A 24,156-nucleotide genomic window follows, 5' to 3' on the forward strand; every position below is an offset into this window, starting at 1 on the left:
ACAGTTGGAGGTTCCCTCTCCCCCCCACCATGGCACTCCATATATGGGGCTTTGCATGCCTGTCTCCTCTGCACTGGGGCTGGGGGGGACTGGTTCCTCCTGCCACCTTCCCCAAAATCCTTCTAAATCTGGAGCTGGTGTTGAGGGTGGGAGGATTTTGCGTCAGCGAGTGACACTCAGCCGTGGAGGGGGATTCCGTCAGGGAAAGCAGCTACAGTTGAATCACAAAGTGAGAAGCTCCCCTGGTTGGGATGGAGCCCACGACAGACCTGGGATATGCAGAGAGGGTGAGGATGAAGAAGCAGGGAGTGGAGCTTCTGGCTGTACTTCCTGTGCCACAGATCCAGGCCACTTTCCAGCTCTGGGTCTGCACCAAGCCCCTGGCCGCTCCTGCCCACTGGGACCTGATCAGTTCCCCACTTCACTTAGTTTGGCTGAGCCCTGCCCCACTTCTCCCTCTGCACTCCCTGCAGGAATTGCCTGCTTTGGGGTGTGTTTCCACTGGCTGAGAAGGAACATGGTCTCACCCACACTTTGAACCCAAAAATATTGCAAATAGGGCCAGAGGCACTTCGCTCAGATACTCCTCAGAGGACGTGTTAGCCATTCCACCCCACCCCATCCCATCCCACCCCACCCCTTCCCACCCCATCCAATTCCACCCCACCCCACCCCACCCCACCCCATCCCATCCCATCCCATCTCACCCATCCCATCCATCCCATCCCATCTCACCCATCCTATCCCATCCCATCCATCCCATCCCATCCCATCCCATCCCATCCATCCTATCCCATCCCATCCCATCCCTATGCCATTTCCATTCATCTCCACCCATCTCCATCCTATCTAAACCCTGTCCCATCCCGCTATGTCCCATCTCATCCTGCTTGATCCCCTCCCATTGCATTTCCTCCCCTTCCATCCCATCCCAGTCCCACCCCATAGCCCATAGCCTATCTCACCCCACATCCCACCTCATCCTCTGCCTACTCTGGTGACTTTCCCCCCAGTGAGTAGAACAGTCTGACTCCAACGTCCCAAAGGGCAGAACCCTGCTTTGTCCCCAGGCCAGAGGGGTCATTCTGCTCTTCCCATTGGGGACAGGCTGCCTCCAACAAGGGTATGGTATATGAGAGCCCAATTAAGCACTGGCACTGCCCCATCCTGAAGTGTCTCCCATGCTGGCACAGAGAGCCCATTGGTGGAGCAGGAATGGCAAATCCTTGTGCTGCCCCAAATTGCACACTGCTATTGTCCCCATAAGATGCCCCAGGGCTCGTGACTGTCTGGGTCTTCCTGTTCCCTGCAGGTAGCACAGAATGCATCCGCTCCTGGTGAGAATGTGGGACCAAGGGGCTCTGCCCCAAGTGCCACTGCCAAATGTCCTCAGATGCCACAGCCCTGCAGGGGTGGGGCTGCATGGGTGCACCAACAGCATCATCTCCATCTGCCTGGGAAGGGTCCAGTTCCTTAATGAGTGTGCCGTGGTACTGCTTGAAAGGCGCAGCGCTGCTCTGCCCTCTGCTCTCTTATCTTCTCCATCAGCGATTGCATTTAAGGACGCTATTAGAGGGGTTTGGCACAACCTGTTCTTAATAACCACGGCCATTAGGAACTTTTTCTGCTAAGCACATTACCCACTGCGCTCCCTGCAGGGGCTGCTCCTTACTGGAGCAGGATAACCAAGACCCTTCCTCATTTTCCCAGTGACTGGCTGCACCCCCACTCCCATTCCCCTATAGTGGGGCCAGGCTCCTGCCTCTACCCCAATGCTGGAGGTGCCAAGGAATCCAGACTTGTGCCCATTGCCTGGTGTACAATGCCTAATTTGTGCCTGCTGCTTGGTGAAACACTAGTGGTAGTGAGCAGGATCCATCGCTAATGGCATACCCTGGCTGCCTTCTGCCCACCCTGCAATGTGCTGTGGGAACTCCTGATGGGACTAAGGGCGTACCTAATTGAGGGCATCGTTCATTGTGGTGCACCTATTACTAATGGCACAAGTGCGGAACGTGGAATGCTTTAGTTGGGAGGGCAGAGCAGTATGGGCAGCCATTCCCAGTACTCCAGGGCCAGCATCACCCCCAAACCCTTTGCCAGGGGACCCTATTTCCAGCCCTGTGGTCACACCCCAAGGGCACACCATCCCATCCACAGGTGCTCCCATGGTTACTGGTGCTCAAGACCTACTCATGGCACCCAGCTCCTATGGACCTGCTGAGTCAGTGTGGAGTGAGCGCTACCTAATTGATGGCAATCTGATTCCTGAACCACAAAAGCTGTCCTCTAGCGACTGCTGCCCTGCCCTGGGCCCCTTGCCCAGGCATTAGAGATGCATCAGGCCAGGTGCTGGAGCAATCATCCATCCCTTTATTTCATGGCAAATCAAACAAGGGGGGGAACCACCTGGCATGGGATGGCACAGCGTCAGCACTGGGGGAAGGAGGGGAGGAACACTGGCTTGTGGCTTGGTGCTGTCAGAAGGACAAAGGTGGATATGAGATCCATGAGGCACTGCTTACCAAAATACACCTTGGGGCTCCTGGGGTGCCCTTCATTGCATGGCTGCTACGGAGTAGCGGAGTCTCAGTGCTGTCTTGCCATCCACCAGCTGCCAGGCACGGGCAAAGTCTGAAGTGCGACCTTCAGCCCCCACCTGCTGCCTTTCCCAGTTGGTGGCAGTTGCTACACAAGGTCCCAGCAGTGCACAGCATTGGTCCCACGGCACCCAGCACTGTCCCCAAGGAGGGTCTCATGCTGAAGATGCACAGGGCGAGGTCAGCCAGGAGCAGGCAGGAACTGAGGATGCCCAAGCACTACTGCTGCTCTTGTGCTCATCCTCTCTTGCATCACATTTACCATCCTTGCCATGGGGTGCAGCCTCAGGGAAAGGAGCTTCAGGGCGGCTCAGGTCCTCGTGGTGATGTTTCCACCACTCATTGCTCAGCAGGGAAGGGATGTCCAGACCCATCCAGATGCAGAGGAGGAGACGGAGGCTGCAGCTCATCCCCGAACTGGGCAGGAGGGTTACATCCTATGCCCACTGCCCCCAGCACCTGCACTGGGTAGTATGTTTGCACTGGCATGCTTCATGCCAGCTCACCCCACAGATTTCACTCTGAAATCCCCACTGTGCTTTCCTGGAGAAACAACATACCTTGGGTATCGAAGACACACTGTCTCTTTGCACTGGTGTGGCATGACGCAGCACAGCGTGGCACCCTGAAGGGCTGGTCCCCATCACATAAAGCAAACAGCATTGCCATGCCCATGGCAAACTGCACTGGTACTCGGAAATCTCCACCTGATTGGCAGCTTTTGGAGTCCCCCATCCTCATCACCCCTGGGGAAACCTGCAGCGGGCCAAAGTGCCCAGAGAAGAAGGAAAGAGATGGAGAGCTGCCTCGTTGCTGTGGTTCATTACCATTTATATTAGCTGTAACAAGTGCCAGGTCACAGCCTGGTCTTGTCAAAGCTGCAAAATAGTTTGCTTCCTAACCCCCTGTAATTACTCCTGTTAGGCTCAGAAAATTTCATCATTTCACATGAAATTTTCACGGGCTTGGCCTCCACCCAAAGATTGATTTGTAAAAAGGCTTTGAACAATGGAAAAGTTCTTTTTTTTTTTTTTCAGTAGGGAGAGAGGGGAAGAAATACCCATTTTCTCTCCATCAACAAAACAAAAGAGGAGGCAAGAATAAAGGCGTAGAACAACCCTCTTCTGAGCTGTGCTAGAGCTGAAGTGGCTGGGAACTGAAAACTGCAGTTTGGTGGTGAAAGCCCCATGCCTGCACCTCCCCCAGAAATGCGGCATTGGGGTGGAGGAGCCTTGGCCAGGTAGGTCTGAGGGTAGGCAGACTGAGGCTGCAGTGTCCTCATGCTGCCAGCATTAAAATGATTGAGCATGTTGGGCTGTGGTGAGGGGACCAAAGGTTTGAGGTGCAGGGTCAGGCTGGCTAGGGGTTGGGGTGGATGGGGTTTGGGATGCCCAGGGGTTCTGGTAGCCCAGTGTGGCAGAGCTCTGATTGTCAAAGAGTTTGGAATGGCCAGAAGGTTGGGATATCCAAGGATTTCAATGGCAGAGCTCTGGTTGGCCAAGTTGGTTGTGATGCCCAAGGATTCAGGGTGGCAGATCTCTGGCTGTCCAGCGGTTTGGGATGCTCAGGGATTTGGTCTGGAAGAGCTTTGGTGGTCTGAAATGCTCAGGAGCTTGGGCTGCCCTCGAGATAGGGGATGGTATAGCACTGGTTATCTGGGAATCTGGGGTGACCAGGGCTTTGAGGTGCCCAAGGATTCAGGGTGGCAGAGCTCTGACTGTCCACAGGTATGGAATAAACAGAAATTTAAGATGCCCAAGGTAGCAGAGCTGTGATTGTCCAGGGCTCTGTGATGCCCAGGGGTTGGGGATGCCCAGGGATTCAGGATAGCAGAGGTCCAATTGTCCAGAGGTTTCAGACACACATGGATTTGGGTTGTCCAGAGACTGGGGATGCCAAGGGCTTTGGGCTGCCCAGAGATATGGAATGGCAGAGTTCTGCTTGTCTGGGGATTTGGGGTGGCTAGGGCTGAGATTCGGGATGATCAGGGCTGAGATTTGGGGTATCAGAACTTCTATTGTCCAGCAATTTAGGAGAGCTTTGGGGTGCCCAGTGATTCGAGGTGGTAGAGCTCTGATTGTCCAGGGCTTTGGGATACACAGAGATTTGGGATGTCCAGGGATTCAAGGTGGCAGAGCTCTAATGGTCCAGAGATTTGGGATACCCAGGGCGTTGGTGTGGCCGAGTTGCATGGGCCATATACATGGAAAAAGATGGAGCTGGGGCACATATATCCACCGTGAGGAGGCAGGGAGCGATGGGACTCCCAGGCACAAATCGAGGTCCACCTCCACCACCTTGGGAAAGCCCAGGACCGGATGGGAAGGGGAGCGCTCCCGGCGCTGTTAGTCAGCAGTGCAGCACACCCACCCAGCCCCGATGGAAGCAGCGGAGACAGCGGCTGTGTGGGTGTGGGAGGTTACGGAGCTGCCGGGACGTCTGAGCGCAGGGACGGGGATTTCAGCGCTCAGTGCGTGAGTGCGTGGGAAGAGAACGGAGAAAAGCAGAGCGAAAGCAGGGGGTTGTGCCAAGGGTTTAATGAGAAGGTTCCCATACGGGGAGGGAGAGAGAAAAAAAATCAAAATAAAGCTACACTTCCCCTAGTTGGCATGGCAGGAGTTGGGCGCACGGCGCCTCCTTGGCTCCAAAGCCATCTCCCCCCTGCTCAGCAGCCACCCCTGGTTTAAAGCGAGCTCTGTTTCCAGAGGTGCTTGCAGACTCACAGCCATTCTGCATGGGTTTAGCCCCAAGAACTCCCGAACTACTGCAGGTTCCCGGCTCGGAATGGCTCCCACTGAGCCCCCCTCCCCGCGAGGCCGTACCCGTGGCTCCCATCAGACGCTGGGATGCGATCCCATCCAACTGCCTTCACCTTGTGCGCGCAAGAACAAACCCCCAGCAGTCCTCCAGCCCCTCCACCTCCACCGGGGAGGCTGCCTCAGGCCCACGGCCGCGGCCCCGCTCCGGGGCTGGGGATGCAGGAAGGTGCCGGCCCCACTGTTGGCACACTGCCAGCAGCCTCTCTCCCGTTTGTTTGCTCTTCGCCTGCATCTCTGTAGCAAATGTTAACGAGGCAATAAAAGCCGGGCACAAATTGCCCAAGGGCGGGGCTGGGAAGGGGAGGGAGAAGAGGGATGCCCCGCTCCGCGGCTCCGAAGCTCCGCTCCGCGTTTTTCACCGCCCTCCACCGCCGCTCTGCCCACAGAGCCCCGACACCGGGAAAAGCGGGCGTGGAGCGGTGCGGAGTGGGGTTGCTCTGGGAGCCCGAGGGCTGGGAGCGGTGCGGAGCGGGCACCTGACGCGTATCCCCGCGGGATAGCAGGCAGGGTGCGGCACCCCGAGCGTGTCACCGCGCATTAACGCGTCCGTGCGCTGTCCACGCGTGTCCGCTCCCACCCCGCGCTTATCCCCGCCACATCCCGGGTGGGTCCCCAGAACTGGAGCCTCTCCGCCCTTCTCCCCCACTCCTCCCTCTCTCCCTCCCTCCCTCCCTGCCGGCTGCAGTTTCCTCTCCCGCCAGCAGCGAGCAGCAAGTGGATGCGCGACCGTGGCACACACCCGCACAAGCACACGCACACACACGCACACGCACACGCACAGCCGGCAGCAGGCAGCGGGCGGGCAGCACACCGCGAGGCTTCCGGGCCCTCCCCGCCGCCGCATGCCGGCCCCGGCCGCTCCGCCGCACCCCGCGGCACCCGCGGCACCCACGCCCCTCGCCTCGCCGCCTCCTGCAGCCGCCGCCGTCTGATGAGCCCCGCCGAGCCCCGCCGCCATGTACCTCGACCCGGAGGCTGCGAGCGCAGGTGAGGCCGCTCCGCACCGGCACCGCGCCCCGCGGGTCTCCCCTTTTCTCCCGCACCGAGCACTGTTCCGCGGAGAAAGTCACCGCTGCCGCTTTCAAATGAGTCACGCTCCTGCGGAGCATCCCCTCCTTTCCCCCCGCTCACCCTTCCGCGGTGCAGCCCCCGACCTCGCAGCCCCCTCCCTGGTGGGATTCCGCAGCCCCTTCCTCGCCCCTCGCCCGTGCTGGGCTGCGTGCTTTGGGGAGGGGGCTTCATGCCGCCGTTTTGCTGAGCTCACGCTCTCCGGGCGCCGCTCGGCCCCGTCGTCAAGAATGTGGGGCGCTGGCGGGGAGGAGGTGGCGGGGGTGCGGCCACCGCTGTGCCCGAGTGGCGATGGCACGGCATGGCTCAGTGATAGGCGCCGGCAGAAGGACATGGGGACATCACGGGGACGCGTGGCAGAGCACCGTGAACTGCAGGCCTGCGGGATGCGGCCGCGCCGAGGGGCACCACCACGCATTGTCGCCCGTGGCGGGCGGCAGCGCTGACAGCCTTCGAGGGGACGCTGTCGCCCGCTCGGTGCCACTGCCCAGCTGGGATGCCCTGTGGGATCAGCCGGTGGCCCAAGGTCACCCGGCAATGTGATGACAGTGAAGAGGTGGGACAGGTCCCCAGCAGCCCCTTGCTCACCCTTTCTGCAGCCCAGGCTCTGCGCCTGGATTCATTCCCCCTCCAGTGCACCCCCAGTTTGCTCCCAGAGTCACATCCTCCTTGCCCCCTGTGACTGCTGTGCCTTTACAAGGTTGGCATTGGGACGGAGCACACACCCCTTCTGTCCCTTGGTCCCACTCCTGGCTCTTCCACTACGTGGGGCATCCCTATGAAACTGGCCCTATAGCATCAGGGTGCCGCAGTGGCTGACACCAAGGCACCATCTGCTCTGCTCGCTGCTCTCCTGCCTGCCCCTCTGCTGCTCCATGGTTCTGTTCCCCCTCTGAGTTTGGCATCCATGGCCAAGCCACTGGATATAGGTGGCCTTGGGGACAGCTGGGGTGCCAAGAGGAGGACCCATAGGGACCAGGTGCCAGTAGCACTCTCTCCCCAGTGCTGCACATGGGCACAGCCAGCACTGTTGTTGTTGTTGGGAGGAGATGCACGGGGTGATGGGGGTAACTTCAGTGTCACCAGCTATGTGCACAGTGGGTGAGACCTCCTCTTCCCCTCTCCCGCAGCAACTGCACCCAAATGCTCCATTCCTATGCCCCAGACAGGTGCTGGGAGCTGTGGTCACCGCTCCCCACCTGCATCCTTGTTCTCACTCCCCACCTGCATCCTTGTCCCTGTGGGTGCAGATAAATAACCCAGTGTGCCTTGCCAGGAGCCAGGCACCTGCTGTGTCCTGCACATTCCCTGCCTATGCCCATGTTCCCATGCAGCTCTGTCCTGTCCCCATGGAAGTGGGGTGCCTATGGGAGTGCCTGGGATAGGGATGGGGACAGAGATAGTGACAGGGATCAGGATAGGGATAAGGATAGGAATGAATGGGGATGGGCCAGTTGATGGGGACACAGGGACATGGGGATGGGGAGCTGTGGTTGATCCTCCAGTGCCAAGGAGCAAAGCGGAACCAGAGGTGGCTTTCCCCCGCCTGATCTCCCGGCTTTTCAGCCTGCTGGGGAAGGGCGGGGAGAGAGAGGGGAATGAAGACAGATGCAGATAATATCACTTCCACCCCCCAGCCCCTGGGGGCTCAGCTCCAATATCTATTATAGATGAATTCAGCAGGGGAAGGGTTTTGAAGAGCAGACAGTGGGTCTGGTGCGCGGTGGCTGTGTACAAAGGCAGAGCGCCAGCCTGAGTGTTGAGCAGGAACAGCAGGGACCTGGGGAGAAGGCTGAGGGCACACCATGGGGCATGGTGTGCTGGAGGCACAGCAGCTTGGTCCTGTGCCCCATGCTGCCATCGTGCCATCATGTAGTGCCATGCAACCAGCTGTGAGCTTGGGGTGCCCCGGGTGCGTGCAGGGTCCCCCTGTCCCTGGGTATCATCCCTGGGCAGCTCTGTTCCTGGCCCTGCTGCAGGAGGGAGTGGGTCACCTTGGGGGGAGTTAATGAGGTTTGAAAGGGAAGCGGCTGATGGCGCTGCTGGAGACAGAGCCGAGGCATTGAAGGAGGGAGGAGGGCACAGCATGTGGCACAGTTCTCTCTGCCCAAGCCAGAGTACCCCTATAGTGGGATGCATGAAGATGGACAGGGAGATGGGGACCCACCCTGCTGCCCCATAGGTGACCATTCTCACAGTCCTGGGGTCTGAGTGCATCACTGAGGGTGCAGCTCAGGGTCCCCTCCCTCATGGAGATGGGGGTGAGGAGGAGGAGAAGTCTGTACAGATGGGGCCGTTCCCAAAAGGGAAGACAGCTGGGGCTGAGCCAGAGCTATCTGTGATGGAGGGCATGGGATGTCACAAGGATGTCAGAAGCTGGGATGCTGACAAGGGAGGTAGTGCTTGGTTTAATGGCTGGACATCTGTGGGTATGCAAAGTTCTGGGGGGCTTAGGTGCTCATCAGAAGCGAGAAGCACAAAGAAGAGAAACCACGCATGTCTCCGGAAATCCTGAGCTGAAAATAACCTGACTGCAGGAGAGCACTGGGGGAAGAGTGCATCCATGTGCTGCCCTCTGTGTGTGGATGCACCCAGCCAACATGGGCATGAGGACATGGTGCCCTGCAGGTCCCCACTGCCCCTCCTTGTGCCACGCTGCAGGAGAGTTTTTGGCACCAGGAGGGCACAGTGCTGGTATTTTGGAAAGGTGCCCATGGGTGCTGCTGTCACCTTTTGCACCTGAAGTGTTGGCATTCCCAGCGGATGCCAGCAGAGAGGGACTGGGGAGGTGTTGGGTGTCCCTGGGGCAAGCAGCTTGGTGTGGTTGTAGGCAGGGATGGACAGACTGGCAGCTCCGGGGGGTGGCCAGATGGCTGGATATAGAGACAGCTGTGTACGAGGGATGGACGGGTGTGTTGGAGAGATGGATGGGTGTGTTGGAGAGGGGGGCATGCAGATAGACAGACAAATGCACAGATGGAAAGCAGACGCCTGTTCCCAACCCTCTCGCTCTGGGCGCTCCTAGCATGATGAGCAGCAGTGCTCGGTGGAGACAGATGCTGAAAGTGTGGCCAGCAGCTTGCTGGGGTGGCCACCAGCAGCACTGGGCTGGGTGGGTGGCCATGCCCGCTCTGCACTCCTGGGGGCTTCCATCCCAGCTCCCCCTCCATCCTGCACAGGAACACAAAGCTGCAAATTCGCAGCTTCTCTTAGCTGCAACCTAAAAATAAGAGCTTCGGAAAATATCTAGCAAATGGGTAGGAGGATGAGCAAGGGAGGAACGAACAGCGTGGCACCAGGCAAGCGGCATCTAGGAAGCCCCGCTGTGGCACCACGGCCACTTCACTCCTGTCCCTTTGCTCAGCACTGCGCAGAGCGGTGCTCCTATAGCGCACAGCGATGCTCTGAACCCACACCCATCAGGACCAGGCGCCCTATTTCCATCCCTGGGCTCACCATCTCAACCCTTGGTGGCTGCGGGTGCTCTTGGCACCCTCGCCCGCTTCCCCTTCCGCTGCCGGCGCTTGGCACGCGACAGAGCCTTGGCACGGAGCCGTGCATGCTGGCTACAGGGAGCGGCTGCGATCGCGCTTCCCGGGAGCACAGCAGGTGGGGGTTATTTTGGGAGCTTCAAGAGGAGGCTCCGTGCTTTGATGCGCCCCGCAGAACATTTGGGGAATTGGCTGTTTTCAGGCTTTGTGCCCTTTTTAAGTGCTGTGAGCATGACACGGTCATAGGGGTGCCCACCCTTCCCAGCCAGGGGCCATGTCTCCCCCCGTGCCACCTCTCTGCGTGCCAGGCAGCACCTGCAGCTGGGGATAAGCTGGAAGCTCTGCGCTCACTTTTTCTGCTTAATTAAGTGATGCTAATTGACTGGAAAACAACTCATTGTGAGTGCTGCTGCAGCACTGCCCAGCAGTGCCAGGGGCGTGTGACCCTGCAATGTCACCGGGGCAGGAGCCAAAGTCCCGTTGGTGACAGCATCCTCTGCTTTCTCCTTCACTCTATCAGGGATAATCCTCAGCATCATGCCTGCAGCACGCTGTCCTTCTCCCTTTTAATTTCCCTTTATGGGATTATACTAGACATGAACTTGACCCTGTGAGAAGTGGCAGCCACTGGCACAGGACACAGTCCCTGTGTCCATGCACTTGCATCGCTGGAGCTGCATTTTCCAGCTGGCACCTTCCCATCCGTCCTTCCTTTGGGGATACAGTGGATACCAGAAGGGCAGAAGCATGGTGGATTCTCAGCACTTGGAGCACTGGGATGCAATGCCAGGATGGTGTCCCATGTGTCACCATGTCCCCAAATGGGGCAGCTGCAAGCTGGGCTCAGCTGCATTGCCTCCAGCACTGTGCTAAGCGGCACAATCCTCCATGACTCTTTCTAAATGTTAGAAATTACGGGCTGGTCCCAAATTCCCTCCTAGGCAACAGTTGCTAAGCAGGTTCTATACACAGGGCCTCGTGACCAAGTGCCGGATCCCCCCCCTCCTTCCCCGCCCAGTTCTGTAGCACATGTGTATCCCAGGTCTCCATCCCACAGTGCCACCCATCCCTGGTGGCACCATCAGCTGCTGGCCCCTCTGGGCACCCAGCTTCAGGGGCACTCATCCAATTCTTATTGCCACTGTGCCCCCCCTGCCTCGCCCCCCAAGGATGGGGGATGCCAGTGCTTTGTCACCTGTTGTCCCCCTGTGGGCTTCAGGCGTGGGAGCAGGGCGTGGGGTCCGGCTGCCGTGACTCATGCAAGCACCAGAGCCACTGGCAAATTTCATTACAATAACAAGGGCTGCGGGTGAATTAATTATTAACCATTATTGTTTAATATTTATACTGCAGCATGGCTCAGGGTGGGCTTGCTCCAGCCTCTCTGTCCACGTTGGTGGTGGGGATGTCTGGGCATGGATGGCACTGTGGCCAGGTTTTAACATTATTAGGAATCCATTCAACAAAGTAACTGCTATTTTTGTTCTGAACATTTAGCATTTGCTCATCTACCTCTTTCATGGACATATGGCCTCTGAAAACAGCAGCTACAGTCAGGTAGCAGCCATGCCATGGATGCCAGGGATGGGGTCCCACCGACCCCCTGCAGTGCAATGGGGCAGAGTGCTGGCCGTGCCATGTGTCCCTAGCAATCCTCTCCCCATTTGTGCCCACACCACAGGTGCTGTGGAGTGGCCGTGGGTCCCCAGAAGGGCTGTCCATCCACCCTTAGGTCCCTCAGGCTCAGCTCTGCTCTGCTCCTCCCCAGGGGCCCCCTCCCGCGATGTCGTCCTCGTCTCGGCCATCATCACCATCAGCTTTAGCGTCACCATCATCCTGTGTGGCATCTGCCAGTGGTGCCAGCGCAGACTGGTAAGTGTCCGTTGGGCAGGGTGCAGGTGGTGAGCACACCTAGGGACAGCTGGGCGGCCATGCTCCATAGCAGGACAGTTAGCCCATCCCCGTCCCTATGCCTGTGTCCCACTATAACCTCCTAGCTCACTAATTGTGCTCCTCACTGCTGAGCATCCATTGAAAATCACAGCACAGCACTGCCCCGATTCCGAGCCCCAGTTCCTCCATGTGTGCCACCACATCCCTTATGCTGGCAATGGCAAATCAATTAACCCAGGGTCAATTAAGTCTGAAATTACCTCCTCCAACTTGGGGGCAGCACCTGGCTCTGACCCCTCTGCTGTCCCCACAGGGAAAACGGTACAAGACATCCCTGGAGACTGTGGGCACACCAGATTCCAGCCGAGGCCGCAGTGAGAAGAAAACCATCAAGTAGGTGCCAAGGCAGGAGGAGAGGGGCTGGGATGGCACTGCCACAGTGCCCTGCCTGCTGTCATCCATGGACGTGTGGGGACACCAGGATCAGGGCATCCATGGGAGGACGCACCATGGGGACAGAGGTGGCTGTCCCAGTGATTTTTAGGCTGGAGATACCAAGCAGTGCATGGTCTGCAATTATGCCAAAGCATCCCTGGTCTTGCAGTGCCCCATGGAGAGCTGCTGTTCCCTTGGTTGGGGTGGAGGTGTCACCATGGCCCCCAGCAGCAGAATGAGGTGTCGCTGTGGCACTGGAGTTGGGGCATACGTGGGGGACACTCACACACCATGGGGATGGAGCACGCTTCGTCTGTGAGGATAATGGCAGGGCACAGGATGGGGTCCCTATGTGTCCAGACATGATGTGCCAAAAGGAGCACACAGGGGGGACAGTTCTGGCAATGGGATTCCCTCTACTCACTGCTGCATCCCTCTCTGGATCCAGCTGCCAGAATGCTAGGAAGCAGCCCTGCACTGCATTTCTCTAACCCTCTGCACCCTTCTCTCCCCTCAGCCTGCTCCCATCTTTCTGCAGCCATCCGTCCGTCCATCCGTCTTGTCTGTTTCTCTCCACAGGGCCCAGCCGGGGCGGGGGGCTGCGCTCCCCCTGGCAGGAATTCAGCTTTCTCTCTTGTATTTCCCTCTTCTTTCTCCCTCCCCACGGTCTGCTGTAGCGATCTAGACAGAGACTTTTGGAATAACAATGACAACACAGTGCAGCAGAAATGGAGCTCGTACCCTCCCAAGGAGTTTATTCTAAACATTTCACCTTACGCCCCATATGGTGACCCGCGCCTTTCCCTCAAGTGAGTCTCTCCTTACCGGGCTATGACTACATGGGCATCACCCACGCACCTTCCTCCTCCTCCTCCTCCTTGTCCCCCCCGGCCCCATGGGCAGCCCCATGGAGACGAGCAACCCCGGGGACCCCGGCAGCACGGGGTGGTGTTGCACGTTTTGGACAGGACTCCTTTCTCCTTTATCTTTTGTTTTTTGTTTTTTTTTTTTCCCTTTTGGATTTGTACCATTCTGCCCCGCACGCCTTCCAGGCCCCCCCTCCTTCCCCAGCCCATTTATTTTGATTTTTTTTTTTTTTTTGGCAGTGCTGATGTATCTCTCTCTCTCTCTCTCTCTGTCCGTCCCTTGTCTGTCTGTCCACCTCTGGCTCTGTGCCCTCCTCCTTGTCCCTCTGCACACCATGATTCCCTGACATGTCCGTCTGTCTATCCGGCCCCTTTCCATGTCTGTCCTGGGGGGTCCGTCTGCCGGCCCGGCCCAGTGGCTCTCTGTTATCAGGGGCTAAGCTGACGGCATCGGCCACCACAGGCTTGGCCGGGGACCGCGACGGCCGCCCCGGGGACAAGCAGCAGTGCGCCGAGGATGGCATGAGGAGCAGCATCTCTGCGCACAGCGAGCCCGGCGCAGGGAAGGCAGCGAGGGGCCGCTGGCACACGGTGCAGAGCCACTTGGCCGCAGGGAAGCTCAGCCTGTCCAAGTGAGTGAGCACACACAGCCTTCCCGGATGGATGCCCCCCTCATCCCCCTCCCAAGGGGGCCAGGAGCCACTCGCCCACAACCCTGTGGTGCTGGGACATCACGGGGACGCGCTGCTCTGCCATCTGTGTGCCATCCCCAGTGCAACCCCGTGCACTGGGGCATGATCTGAGCTTTAGGGGAAAAAGTGGTGGCAGCAGGGTCTTGAAGTCTCTGTATTCTCCACCTCCTCAAACTGGGGCTGCAGCAGCCCCTGCTCCATTGGTCGCTGAATTCAGATCCCAAAAAAGCGCCAGCAAAGGACATGGGAATGCTGGGGTTGGGCCCAGGGCAGCATGGCTGTGCTGGATACTGCTGAACTCTGCGGGATGTGTGGTGCACTGAGCCAGGTGCAGGGGATGGACAGAGTTAAGGGGAGTTGAGGGGCAATGCCACCCTCAAAGCCATTGGGATTTTTTGGCATTTATGCACACAGCCTACTTGTTCAGGTGTTGCTGTGGGACAGGGTTCCTCTTGTGCAAGGCATCCTGGGCAGGAGCCACGTGGGTAGCACTTTGGTGTCATCACACTATGGCCATTCCGTGCCGTCCTGGTGCCACCATCCCATGGCCACTCAGTGCCGTCCTTTCGTCACCATCTTACAGCCACTCAGTGCCCTCTGGTGGCATTATCCCTCGGCCACTCAGTGCCCTCCCGGTGCCACTGCCTCCCAGCCCCTCAGTGCCCCCCAGAACCCCATGGGGACAGGTTTGGGGGGTGCAATGCCCTGTCCCGGTGCACCTCCCATGTGGCGCGGTGTTTGCAGATCCAGAGCCTCCAGCTGGCTTCGGGCTGAGCAGAGCCAGATTTAGTTTCCCATGATGGAGAGGTTGTAAATGGAACTAATTTCAGATTTGATAGGAAACTGAAAGGAGGTCGGCGGCGGGTGCGGAGGAGGCGCAGTGCCCCACGTGCCTTTGGGCCCCGGGGGCCACAGGGCCAGATTTGTCCCAGCTCTCCGCTCCCTTTCCTCTTCTCTCTCTTTTTCCCACCTCTCACTCTTTCTTTATTCTCCCTCCCCCTCTCCCCCCTTTTTTAATTTATATATATATATATATATAAATATAAATATAAATATAAATATATATATATTAAAAAAATTTACACTGCCTGCAGCTCTGCCTCCCCACTGCTGCAGTGCACAGTGGCATAGCTTTATCCCCTGGCCCCTGGGCAATAAAGGAGCCATGGTGCTGGGGAGGGAGGCTGCTTCTGAAGAAGGACCCCCTCAAGGCTTTAGCCAGACTGGCTGGGCTGCATGCCCTTATTCAACGCAACAGCACCATGCCACACACCTGCTGCTATGCATGTGGGCAGCACCTGGCATCACAATTTGTCCCCATCCATGAGAGTCATGGGCATCCCAAAGGTGCCCAACAGCAATGCGCATCCCCATCTGTGCCAACCCAATGGGATCCATCTGCTCTCCCTGTTGCTGTGTGCCCGTTGTGCTCTGTTCATGCCTGGCTTCACCCTTGGGAATGTGAGGTGCGTTGTGCCATCCCAGCATGCTGCGGTGCTCCGGGGACGGTGGTGCCACGCATCCTGGGTGCTGCTATGCTGGGAGGGATGGGGTAATGGGGACAGGGCGGGCTGGCTGCAGCACGTGAGCGGCGCCATGCGGCACCAAGGGACCCGCCTTCCCACAGCAGCAGCCTCATTACGCAGCTGGCAGACGAGGTCAGACGGGCGCTGCGAACACACCGGGCAGGCGGCAGTGGTGAGATGGCAGCGCGGGAGCGCAGACAGGCTGTGCTGCAGCCGGGAGGCAGAGAAACCGCTGGCTGTAGCCTCTGGCCCCTGCCAGAGTGCTCCCTGCACTGGGGCATCTTCTCGCTAACTCTCTTCTTTTCCTTCCTCCAATTTTGCCCCTTCACCTTCTTCTCCTTTCTCTCCTCTCCTCTGCCCTTCCTCTCCCTAAGTTTCGAGGACTCCACCCTGTCCACAGCCACTACCCTTGAGTATATCCCCACCTCAGCAGGCGACCCTAAATGCCAGAGGCCCCGCACGCTCATGCGCCAGCAAAGCCTGCAGCAGCCCCTCAGCCAGCATCAGCGCAACAACCACAGCCAGCCGACCACCAGCCAGAGCCTGGGCCACCTCCAGGCCCACAGCAGCTCCTCCGGCAGCGCCAGCAACCCCCGGGGCTCCCGCAGTGGCCAAGTGCGCCAGGGCATCGCTGCTGGCTCCAAGCAGCGCACGAGCCGCTCCAACCCCGGCAGCTGGGACCACGTGGTGGGGCAAATACGCAACCGTGGCTTGGACATGAAGTCCTTCCTGTAAGTTCGCTCGCGGGCTTCTCCTCTCCCCGGCGGTTCCTCCAGGCTTGGGTAAAGCCCACGGCAGGGGTTCAGGGAGGGCTCCCATCTGCCCAACCTGGCTCGGTGCCCATGGGTCCCATCAGCTCCATGGGATGAGGGGAGGCAATGGTGACAGTACCTCTATGTGGGGTGCCCAGCTGCATGGCCCCGAATTCAGTGCCCGCTCAGGCTGCAGGGTGTTCCACGCCATCCCTGTATCTCACCGTGTGCTCTCCCCGTATCTTGTTGCACACTGTCCCCTTATTTTGCCATGGGATGCCGTCACTGCTTGGTATATCCCATCCTCTGCATCCTCCCTGGAGTCACCTCCCCTGATGCCAGAGTCCCCTCAGCTGCAGGCATCCCGTCATCCCTCCCCAGCTCACTGCCAGTGGGGACCCCTCTGTGCTCCACTATGTCTCACAGGTTCTGCCCTCTCCCTCCAGCTCTACTGGCCAGCCTCCTAATTTATAGCTGAGGCTCATCAGCTGTCCCCAGGATCATGTTGCTCTCTGTTTCCATGGGTTCCAGCCCCAATTTGTGTGGGACCCCCCACCTAGAGCTGGGGCGCACCAAGCAAGCTACGACCATTCTGTGGAGCCATTAACGCTGCTTTTGCTTTTTGCTCTCTTTACTTGGCACCGTGGTGCCATTGTGGCCCCAGGATGCCACTGACACCTGTCACCCCATGGCCCTCACCCACCCCCAGATGCCATTTCCTCTGCAGGGGGTGTGTTCCTGGTCCATCCCCACCTGTAGTCTCCATTCTGATGCTGTGTTCTCCTCTCTCTTTCTCTCCCCCCGTCTTGCTCCCTCCCCGCCGGGCAGGGAAGGCCGGATGGTGGTGTTATCCCTGGTTTTGGGACTCTCAGAGCAAGATGACTTTGCCAATATCCCCGATCTGCAACCCGCTGGGACGCAGCCGATCCAGCCGAACGCTCAGGGGGACAAGAGGTAGGAGGAAGGAAGAGGGCAGTCCTGCAGGAGGACGAGACGCAGGGTGGAGGAGGAGGAGGAGGAGGCGGCCGGCCTCGCGGAGCGCCCAGGTTGGAGCGACCAGGCAGCGGGCACGGCGACGGCTGCAGCTCTCCCCGCTAGAGCGGCAACGCCGAGCACACCCTGACCCCTTCCTCCCCATCCTTCCCTCCTTCCCTCCGTCCATCCCCATCCCCATCACTGATGGCCGCATGCTGGGGGGGTTCAGGGCACCGTGCCAGGAGAGGATGCACTGCTGGGGTAAGAGGATCCCCAAAATGCTGCACCACACCAGGGTGCACACAAGGGATGGCTCCGTGGGAGCTGTGCCTTCACTCTGGGGCTTCTTTTGGGGCCACCTCAAGCTCCCAGGTGGCACCAGGAGTCCTCATGTTGGTGGCACTGCCACCTTAGAGGAGGGTGGCTGTGCCTCCCGGCACGATCGCCATGTGAAGGCAGTGGCCCCACTCTCTCCCACCAGCTATTTTTACCCCGCTTGCTTTGGTTTTGCTCCATGTTTTAGCAAGTTCCCCAGTGCCGCCGTCACATGACCAACACTTCCATCTCCTTCCTCCATCTCGTGGCCCCACAGCAGGGACAGCTCTGCGCCTTATGACGTCTCCGTCCATCTGTCCCCATCTCTCAGCTTCTTCCTTTCCTTGCAGCCCATCCTGGAGGAGCACCACAGCACATCTCCCGTGCCAGCAGCCGACCTCTCCGTGCGTCCCCTCCTCTCTCTCCCTTCCCTCCCACCAGGCCCACTGCAGAAGTCGCTCCTCCTCTCTCTCGCTCTTCTTCCCTTTTTCTTGCTGGCTCAGCGCGCACCACCAGGCAGCTCCAGGCACCTTGGCTCTGTTCTTAACCTGACTTTGCTTCCCCAGCTCTCTCTGTCCTCCCTGTCTGCCTGTGCGAGGGGGCTGTCCCTGTGCCGCCTCCATCCCCCCCCACCCCAGGTCTCCAACCTTTCCATCAGTGCTTCGTGTGCTTGCCGTGCCAATGGGTGTCTGCATGCCTGTGCCTTTTTTGCCCCAGGGTTGGCACCGCCTTATGCCATCTGTCAATGTGTCCCCATACCGTGTGCTATCCCCACAGCTGGGGTGCACATCCCCTCCTTCCTTGGATCTGTCCCTGCCACTCCGTGCCCATGTCCCCATTATGCATCATGGCAGCGTGGTCCTGGCGTGTGCCCATTGCTGCTGTGTCCATTCACAACTCCATGCCCAGCTCCTGGGATCCACACAGGAACAGATGGGGCTGAAGGACCCTGGGTCAATGGTGACAGCAAAGGGGACACTTATCAACCAGGCACTGTGGCACAAAGCAACTGGCCTTGGCCACACTAAGGGGACCAGTGGATGTGCCATACCACACTGGTGGCATGCCAGGTTTGAGAGACCCACGTGCTGGCACAGACTGTGGGCATCCAGGGCACCAGGCTGCTGCAGGCTGGCAGCATCTTGCAGCCTGGATCAGGCACACCCCATGCTGCAGGCACTCCTGTTCCCTTCTGGCCCCACTCTAGGGCACTCCTTCTCTCTCTGCAGGTTGCCAGCTGGTGGCAAGGCAGTGAACACGGCACCTGTGCCCGGGCAGACACAGCAGGATGAGTCTGATCGCAAGACGGAGCCACGCTCCTCTGTCTCTGACCTGGTGAACTCCCTGACCAGTGAGATGCTTATGGTGGGTCCTGTGGTGGGAAGGGGCTCTGCTGTGGGGTTGGCTGCCCCTTCTCTGGTCATGGCTTGCTGGCTGTGCCCCCCTCATGGGAACACGATGGCTGCACTGTCAGGAGGGATTTGGCTAATTGGTGCTCCTCATTCCGCTGGAGTGGAGCCAGGGGTCAGATGAGGAGATGCCCGCGGGTGGGAGATGGGAGATGGGCTGATGCCTGCTGACAGCCACCGAACTGCAGGAGCCAGCACTTGGAGCTCTGTGCAGTGTGGTCAGAGCAACTGGGATGGGAACAACAGCCCCACCCACTGCTCCTTGTCCCTTTCTCACAGCTTTCACCAGGCTCCGAGGATGATGAAGGTCATGATGGCTCCAACCGGGAGAACCTGGGCCGCATCCAGTTCAGCGTGGGCTACAACTTCCAGGAGTCCACCCTGACTGTCAAGATCATGAAGGCACAGGAGCTGCCAGCCAAGGACTTCAGCGGCACCAGTGACCCCTTTGTCAAGATCTACCTGCTACCTGACAAAAAGCACAAGCTGGAGACCAAGGTGAAGCGGAAGAACCTCAACCCACACTGGAACGAGACTTTCCTCTTTGAAGGTATGGGCTGGGAGAGAAAGGGATGGACGCCAACATCCGTGGGTGTCACCTCACAGCCTCCATCTCTGGTGCAGGGTTCCCCTACGAGAAGGTGGTACAGCGGGTGCTGTACCTTCAGGTCCTGGACTATGATCGCTTCAGCCGTAACGACCCCATTGGGGAGGTGTCCATCCCCCTCAACAAGGTGGACCTTACCCAGATGCAGACCTTCTGGAAGGACCTGAAGCCCTGCAGTGATGGCAGTGTAAGGCCCATGGGGAAGAGCCACTGGGGCTGTGACTGTCCTTCTGATGTCCCAATAGGGTTAAGTCCTCCTTTGGGGTCAAAATGAGATATTTCAGGCAGACCTAAAATGAAAGATTTCTTTTCCTTCTGCAGGAAATGTCCCCCTTGGGGCTGGCCCCAAAAGGGACACACTGGGGACTGCACTGAAATGTGCCTCTAAGGTTAGCTCAGCGTGTGCCACCAGAGCTGACCTCAGCAATCCCATTAGGAGTGATCCCAAAAAGGTTCCACTGGGGATTTTGCAGAAGCATCCTACTGGGGATGGCCCCAAGATCATCCCACTGGCTATGGCCCCCAAAAATGTCCCACTGGTGGTGACCCCAGAACATTCCCCTGGTGATGGCCGCTTTTCCTTCTGCCCAGCCCCAAAGCACAGTCTTGGGGCAGCTCTTCATGCCCCAATTCCACAACCCTGGCTGCCTGGTGGGACCCTGAGGACTTCGGGTGCCCTGCAGGACTGGGGCTATCCCAGGGAGCCCCTCCTGGGGCTGGAGAGTCCCTTACAGCCTCTATGTGCTCCACAGGGCAGCCGAGGAGAGCTCCTGCTGTCACTGTGCTACAACCCCTCCGCCAACTCCATCGTGGTGAACATCATCAAGGCACGGAATCTCAAAGCCATGGACATCGGGGGCACATCAGGTATGAGCATGTTGGGCATCACCCCTAGTGTTCAGTTTTTGGGGCCGGAATGGTACTGCTTGCCTGACTGGAGCTGAGCACCACACTGTACCCCCAGATCCCTACGTGAAGGTGTGGTTGATGTACAAGGACAAGCGGGTGGAGAAGAAGAAGACGGTCGTGATGAAGAGGTGCTTGAACCCTGTCTTCAACGAGTCCTTCTCCTTTGACATCCCCACGGAGCGACTGCGTGAGACCACCATTGTCATCACCGTCATGGACAAGGACAGGCTGAGCCGCAACGACGTCATCGGCAAGGTGGGTCACCGCTGTGTCCCCACCATGGTGGAGGCAAAATGAAGACAACCAAGGTTTAACTTGTTTGAAGCTAAAGATGACAAACGAGCACAACCACTATTGCCACAGAGAGGCACTACTTTGAGTCTATGGGGGTTTCACGGGGGAAGTACAGAGGCACTGTTGTCCCCAAGGGGGTTGGATGGATAGGCGGATGGACCGCTGCGTTGCGTTGATGTCTTGTGTCCCCTGCAGATCTACCTGTCCTGGAAGAGTGGCCCTGGTGAGGTGAAGCACTGGAAGGACATGATTGCGCGGCCCCGGCAGGCAGTGGCACAGTGGCACCAGCTGAAAGCCTGAGCCTCCAGTGTTGGGGACAGCACTGGGGATGGTGCTGGGGACATCCCCTGTCCTCGTGTCCCCACTGCAAGGCAAGACTTGTGCGAGTGCTTCCAGCCACAATCTCCAGAGCCCTCACCCCAGCATCACCTCACATTTTGGGAGGCTGCTGGTGTAAGGGGGGGAGGATCCAAGCCAAGCTCCCCTCCCTTCCCACTCAACACAACCTCTCCTAGCCGCCAGTGTCACCCTAGCGGAATGATGTCCCCACATCCTGCCCCGTCCCCACCCCGGGGACACCCAAGGGATTGGAAGCCATGCCGCAGTTCATTTGCCAAAGCAGGAGCATTCATCACTGCCTCTGGTGGGGTTTGCTGCTTTACCTCCCTCCTGGCTTATCCCCTGCCCCCTCGCACCATGCCATCAAGTTGTCACCCCTGGTAGGAACACCTGGCAATGTGTCCCCTCCTGGGCTGATATGCACCACCTTCCTCGTGGGCACTGCATAAGGATGGAGCAGTGCCACCATCACCATCCCTGTTGTCATTGTCCCCATTGGTGGCTTTGGGGGTTAGCATCTGGCCAGCACAGTGTCAGCAGTGTCCCTAAGGTCCCTTGGCACCTCCCCAGTGCCACCGTGATGGGCATCCCCGATGCCAGGTACCGATGGTGTGGGTGCCACAGGTGCACAGATGACACTGCTTGGCATCCCTCCAAGGGCTCCCTGCTCTGCTGGGTGTCAGGGATGAAGTGGTCTGCAGGTGTCCCCAGAGTCCCTTGGGTACATCACAAAGCTCTCTGCCAGGACACAGGCCACTCCTGCCCGTCTGGGGACACCATGGGGACTCTGCACTCCAGTCTTCCTGCTGCCACTTGGCACATGTTCCCTTGGTCAGAACATCCCCAGGATGGGACATCCTCATGGTTGGGACGTTCCTGTAAGCATCAGTGGCTGTGCCCCAGCTGCTGGGGTTCATTCATCACATGGGGAACCTTGTGACAAAGCCAAGGAGCAGCCATCACAGGGGTGCTACCCTTCCAAGTGGCCCTGGGTCACAGTAGCACTGTCCCTGTCCAACCACCAGTGAGTCCACCACAGAGCCCCATTAGACCACTATGGACAATTTGGAGTGAAGTCATAATTCTGCTACGACAATAATAATAACGATGATGCTTTTAGGGACATTTGTATTTTTAACCACATCCTCTCTTTTTTTAACATAACAGAGGAGAGCCATGCACCTGGGGAAGGGCCGCACAGAGCTGAGGGGTGAGGGGTCCCCAATGAAGGGAGTGGGGTAGGGTGCTCACGTCCTCCCCCCGCCCCCCATCACCTTGGGGCTGTGTGTTCATTTTTAACTCTAGAGCTCTTAGCCGTGATCTTGTTCAGGTCTCTCTCTCTTCTTCATGTGATGGTAACATCCAATTGGTGTGTAAAATACAGAGAAAAAAACAGAAACAAACAAACAAACAAACAAAAAGAGATGAAGAATGGGGGGGGGAGGGGGCAGCCTGGTGGAGGCCTCTTTGCAGAATCCTATTTTTAGGGAGCGGGGACCCTCATTTTCTGGAGGCAGCTCCCACTCTCGGTAATAAAGGACTGTGTGAATCTGCCTGTGTTCCTTATCCTTATGGGGTGGGGGGCAAGGGGAGGTCCCAGTGTCACCTGCATGTGTTGTGCATGCCCTCAAGCACACAGCAAATCCCCAAGCACTGAGTGTCACTCCCAAAATTGATAATCCCCCCAAAACGCTGAACATTCCCTGTTGGGATAGGATGGGGATGGGTTTGGAATGGTTTGGGGATGGGATTGGGGATGGTTTCGGGAATGGGTTTTGGGGATGGATTGGGGCCAGGGATTGGGGTTGGGTGGGGGATGGGATTGGTTATGGAGTATGGGGATGGGGTATGGGGCAGGATTTGAGGATGGGGTTTGGGAATGGGTTAGGGGATGGGCCTGGAAATAGGGTTAGGGAATAGATTTAAAGATGATGGGTTTAGGGAATGGGGTTTTGGGAATGGATTTAGGGAATAGATTTTAAGACGGGTTTGCGGATGAGGCTTGGGAATGGAGTTTTGGGAATGGGTTTAGGGAATAGATTTTAAGATGAGTTTGCTGATGGGTTTTGGATGATGCTTGGGATGGGCTAGGGGGTAAGATTTGGGCTTGTTTCCCCCAGGAGGTTCTGTACACCCAGGGCACAAAGCCACCATTGCCCAGCACAGTGCCTGTCCCCAGCACAGGGGAAACACGGCAGCCTGGGTTGCTGGCAGCATGGTCGAGGCTCAAGTTGCTGTGATAAATAATTGTGTGGATGCTGCTCTTGAATAAATAAAAGAAATTCCAGATGCAGGGCTGGTGGAGAGCTATGCAGTCGGCACCTTGGGAACGCGGCTCCTCTTGAGTGCCAAAACAGGGGACAAAGCAGTTCCCTGGTGCCACTGGCTTAGGGCTGCACCCTGCTGAGCCACAGCTCAAAGTTTTGGCAGCGTAGAGCCCTTGATAGCAGCAGGGCTATGGCAGAGCCTGGGTTCCTGTGGCATCACCACAGTGATCCCCAATGCCTGCAGTCAGCAGGAGCAGATGGAAATAGCAGCACGTTCCCAGCTGCAAAACATGTATGGGGATCTGTGAGGCAGGCGGAGAGGGATATATATAGAGACAGACGTATGGATGATGCACTGCAACAGGGCCAGCACCCAAAACACTTCCAACGCCTGCAGCAGGTCCTGGATCCCAACCCCATGCTAGCACATATCCCAAAGCTCAGAAGGATGGGGAATCAGAATGCAGGGGGGAAAAGGCATTGGAAAGGCAGGGAGATCTCTGCAAGCATCACAAGCTGTAGGCACAGGCTGGTGACACTCAGGGCCACCTGCATTCTGTGCCCTGCCACTGTTCCCCAGGGGCAGACCCAGACTCCAAAAAGGTGACCAAAGCCCCACGTTAGGTTTCTTTAACCCCCGTTGTGGCAGTGGCTCCAGCACTCCCACTGCTTCCTTGTAGCCCTGAAAATAGCTGTAAAGGAAAAAGGATGTGGAAGGCACACGGGTCGGCTGCCAGCCTCCAACCCCAACCCCTGCAATTAGCAGTGGATGTGCAGTTGGTGAGCCCAAAAGCTTGGGGATGGGATTGCATCCAGACATAGAAATCAGAATAAGGCCACACACTGCACTCATAGCCCTTCCCCAACAACCCCCCTGCCCTGAGAACTGACCCCACTGC

The 24,156-nt window shown here is 58.1% G+C and overlaps 1 protein-coding gene across 8 annotated transcripts; it reads left to right on the plus strand.

Annotated features, from left to right (window-relative positions):
• The first annotated feature begins 5,858 nt into the window (after nucleotides 1-5,858).
• Nucleotides 5,859-22,539, plus strand: SYT7 (synaptotagmin 7). Of its 8 annotated transcripts, XM_085226041.1 has the most exons (14): nucleotides 5,859-6,406; nucleotides 11,747-11,850; nucleotides 12,185-12,264; nucleotides 12,984-13,115; nucleotides 13,589-13,804; nucleotides 15,765-16,121; nucleotides 16,971-17,096; nucleotides 17,783-17,836; nucleotides 18,662-18,797; nucleotides 19,121-19,391; nucleotides 19,466-19,635; nucleotides 20,201-20,315; nucleotides 20,413-20,612; nucleotides 20,847-22,539. In XM_085226041.1, the coding sequence occupies exons 1-14, from the start codon at nucleotides 6,376-6,378 to the stop codon at nucleotides 20,949-20,951; spliced, it is 2,097 nt and encodes a 698-aa protein (XP_085082167.1). In that variant the 5' UTR covers nucleotides 5,859-6,375; the 3' UTR covers nucleotides 20,952-22,539. The 8 variants fall into 8 exon arrangements, with proteins under 8 accessions (XP_085082167.1, XP_085082168.1, XP_085082169.1 ...); XM_085226042.1 differs by lacking the exon at nucleotides 17,783-17,836 and having other exon boundaries at nucleotides 5,863-6,406; XM_085226043.1 differs by lacking the exon at nucleotides 13,589-13,804 and having other exon boundaries at nucleotides 5,864-6,406.
• Nucleotides 22,540-24,156: the final 1,617 nt, after the last annotated feature.

This window comes from Meleagris gallopavo, chromosome 5 (genome assembly GCF_905368555.1).
Source record: "Meleagris gallopavo chromosome 5, MGAL_WU_HG_1.1, whole genome shotgun sequence".
NCBI lineage: Eukaryota > Metazoa > Chordata > Aves > Galliformes > Phasianidae > Meleagris > Meleagris gallopavo.

Bases quoted from the DNA above. Each gene is read 5' to 3' on its own strand.
- SYT7 (XM_085226041.1), top strand. From the start codon at position 6,376: ATGTACCTCGACCCGGAGGCTGCGAGCGCAG. The intron at 11,851-12,184 runs GTAAGTGTCCGT...CTGTCCCCACAG, and splicing joins AGTGGTGCCAGCGCAGACTG to GGAAAACGGTACAAGACATC. The intron at 16,122-16,970 runs GTAAGTTCGCTC...CCCGCCGGGCAG, and splicing joins TTGGACATGAAGTCCTTCCT to GGAAGGCCGGATGGTGGTGT.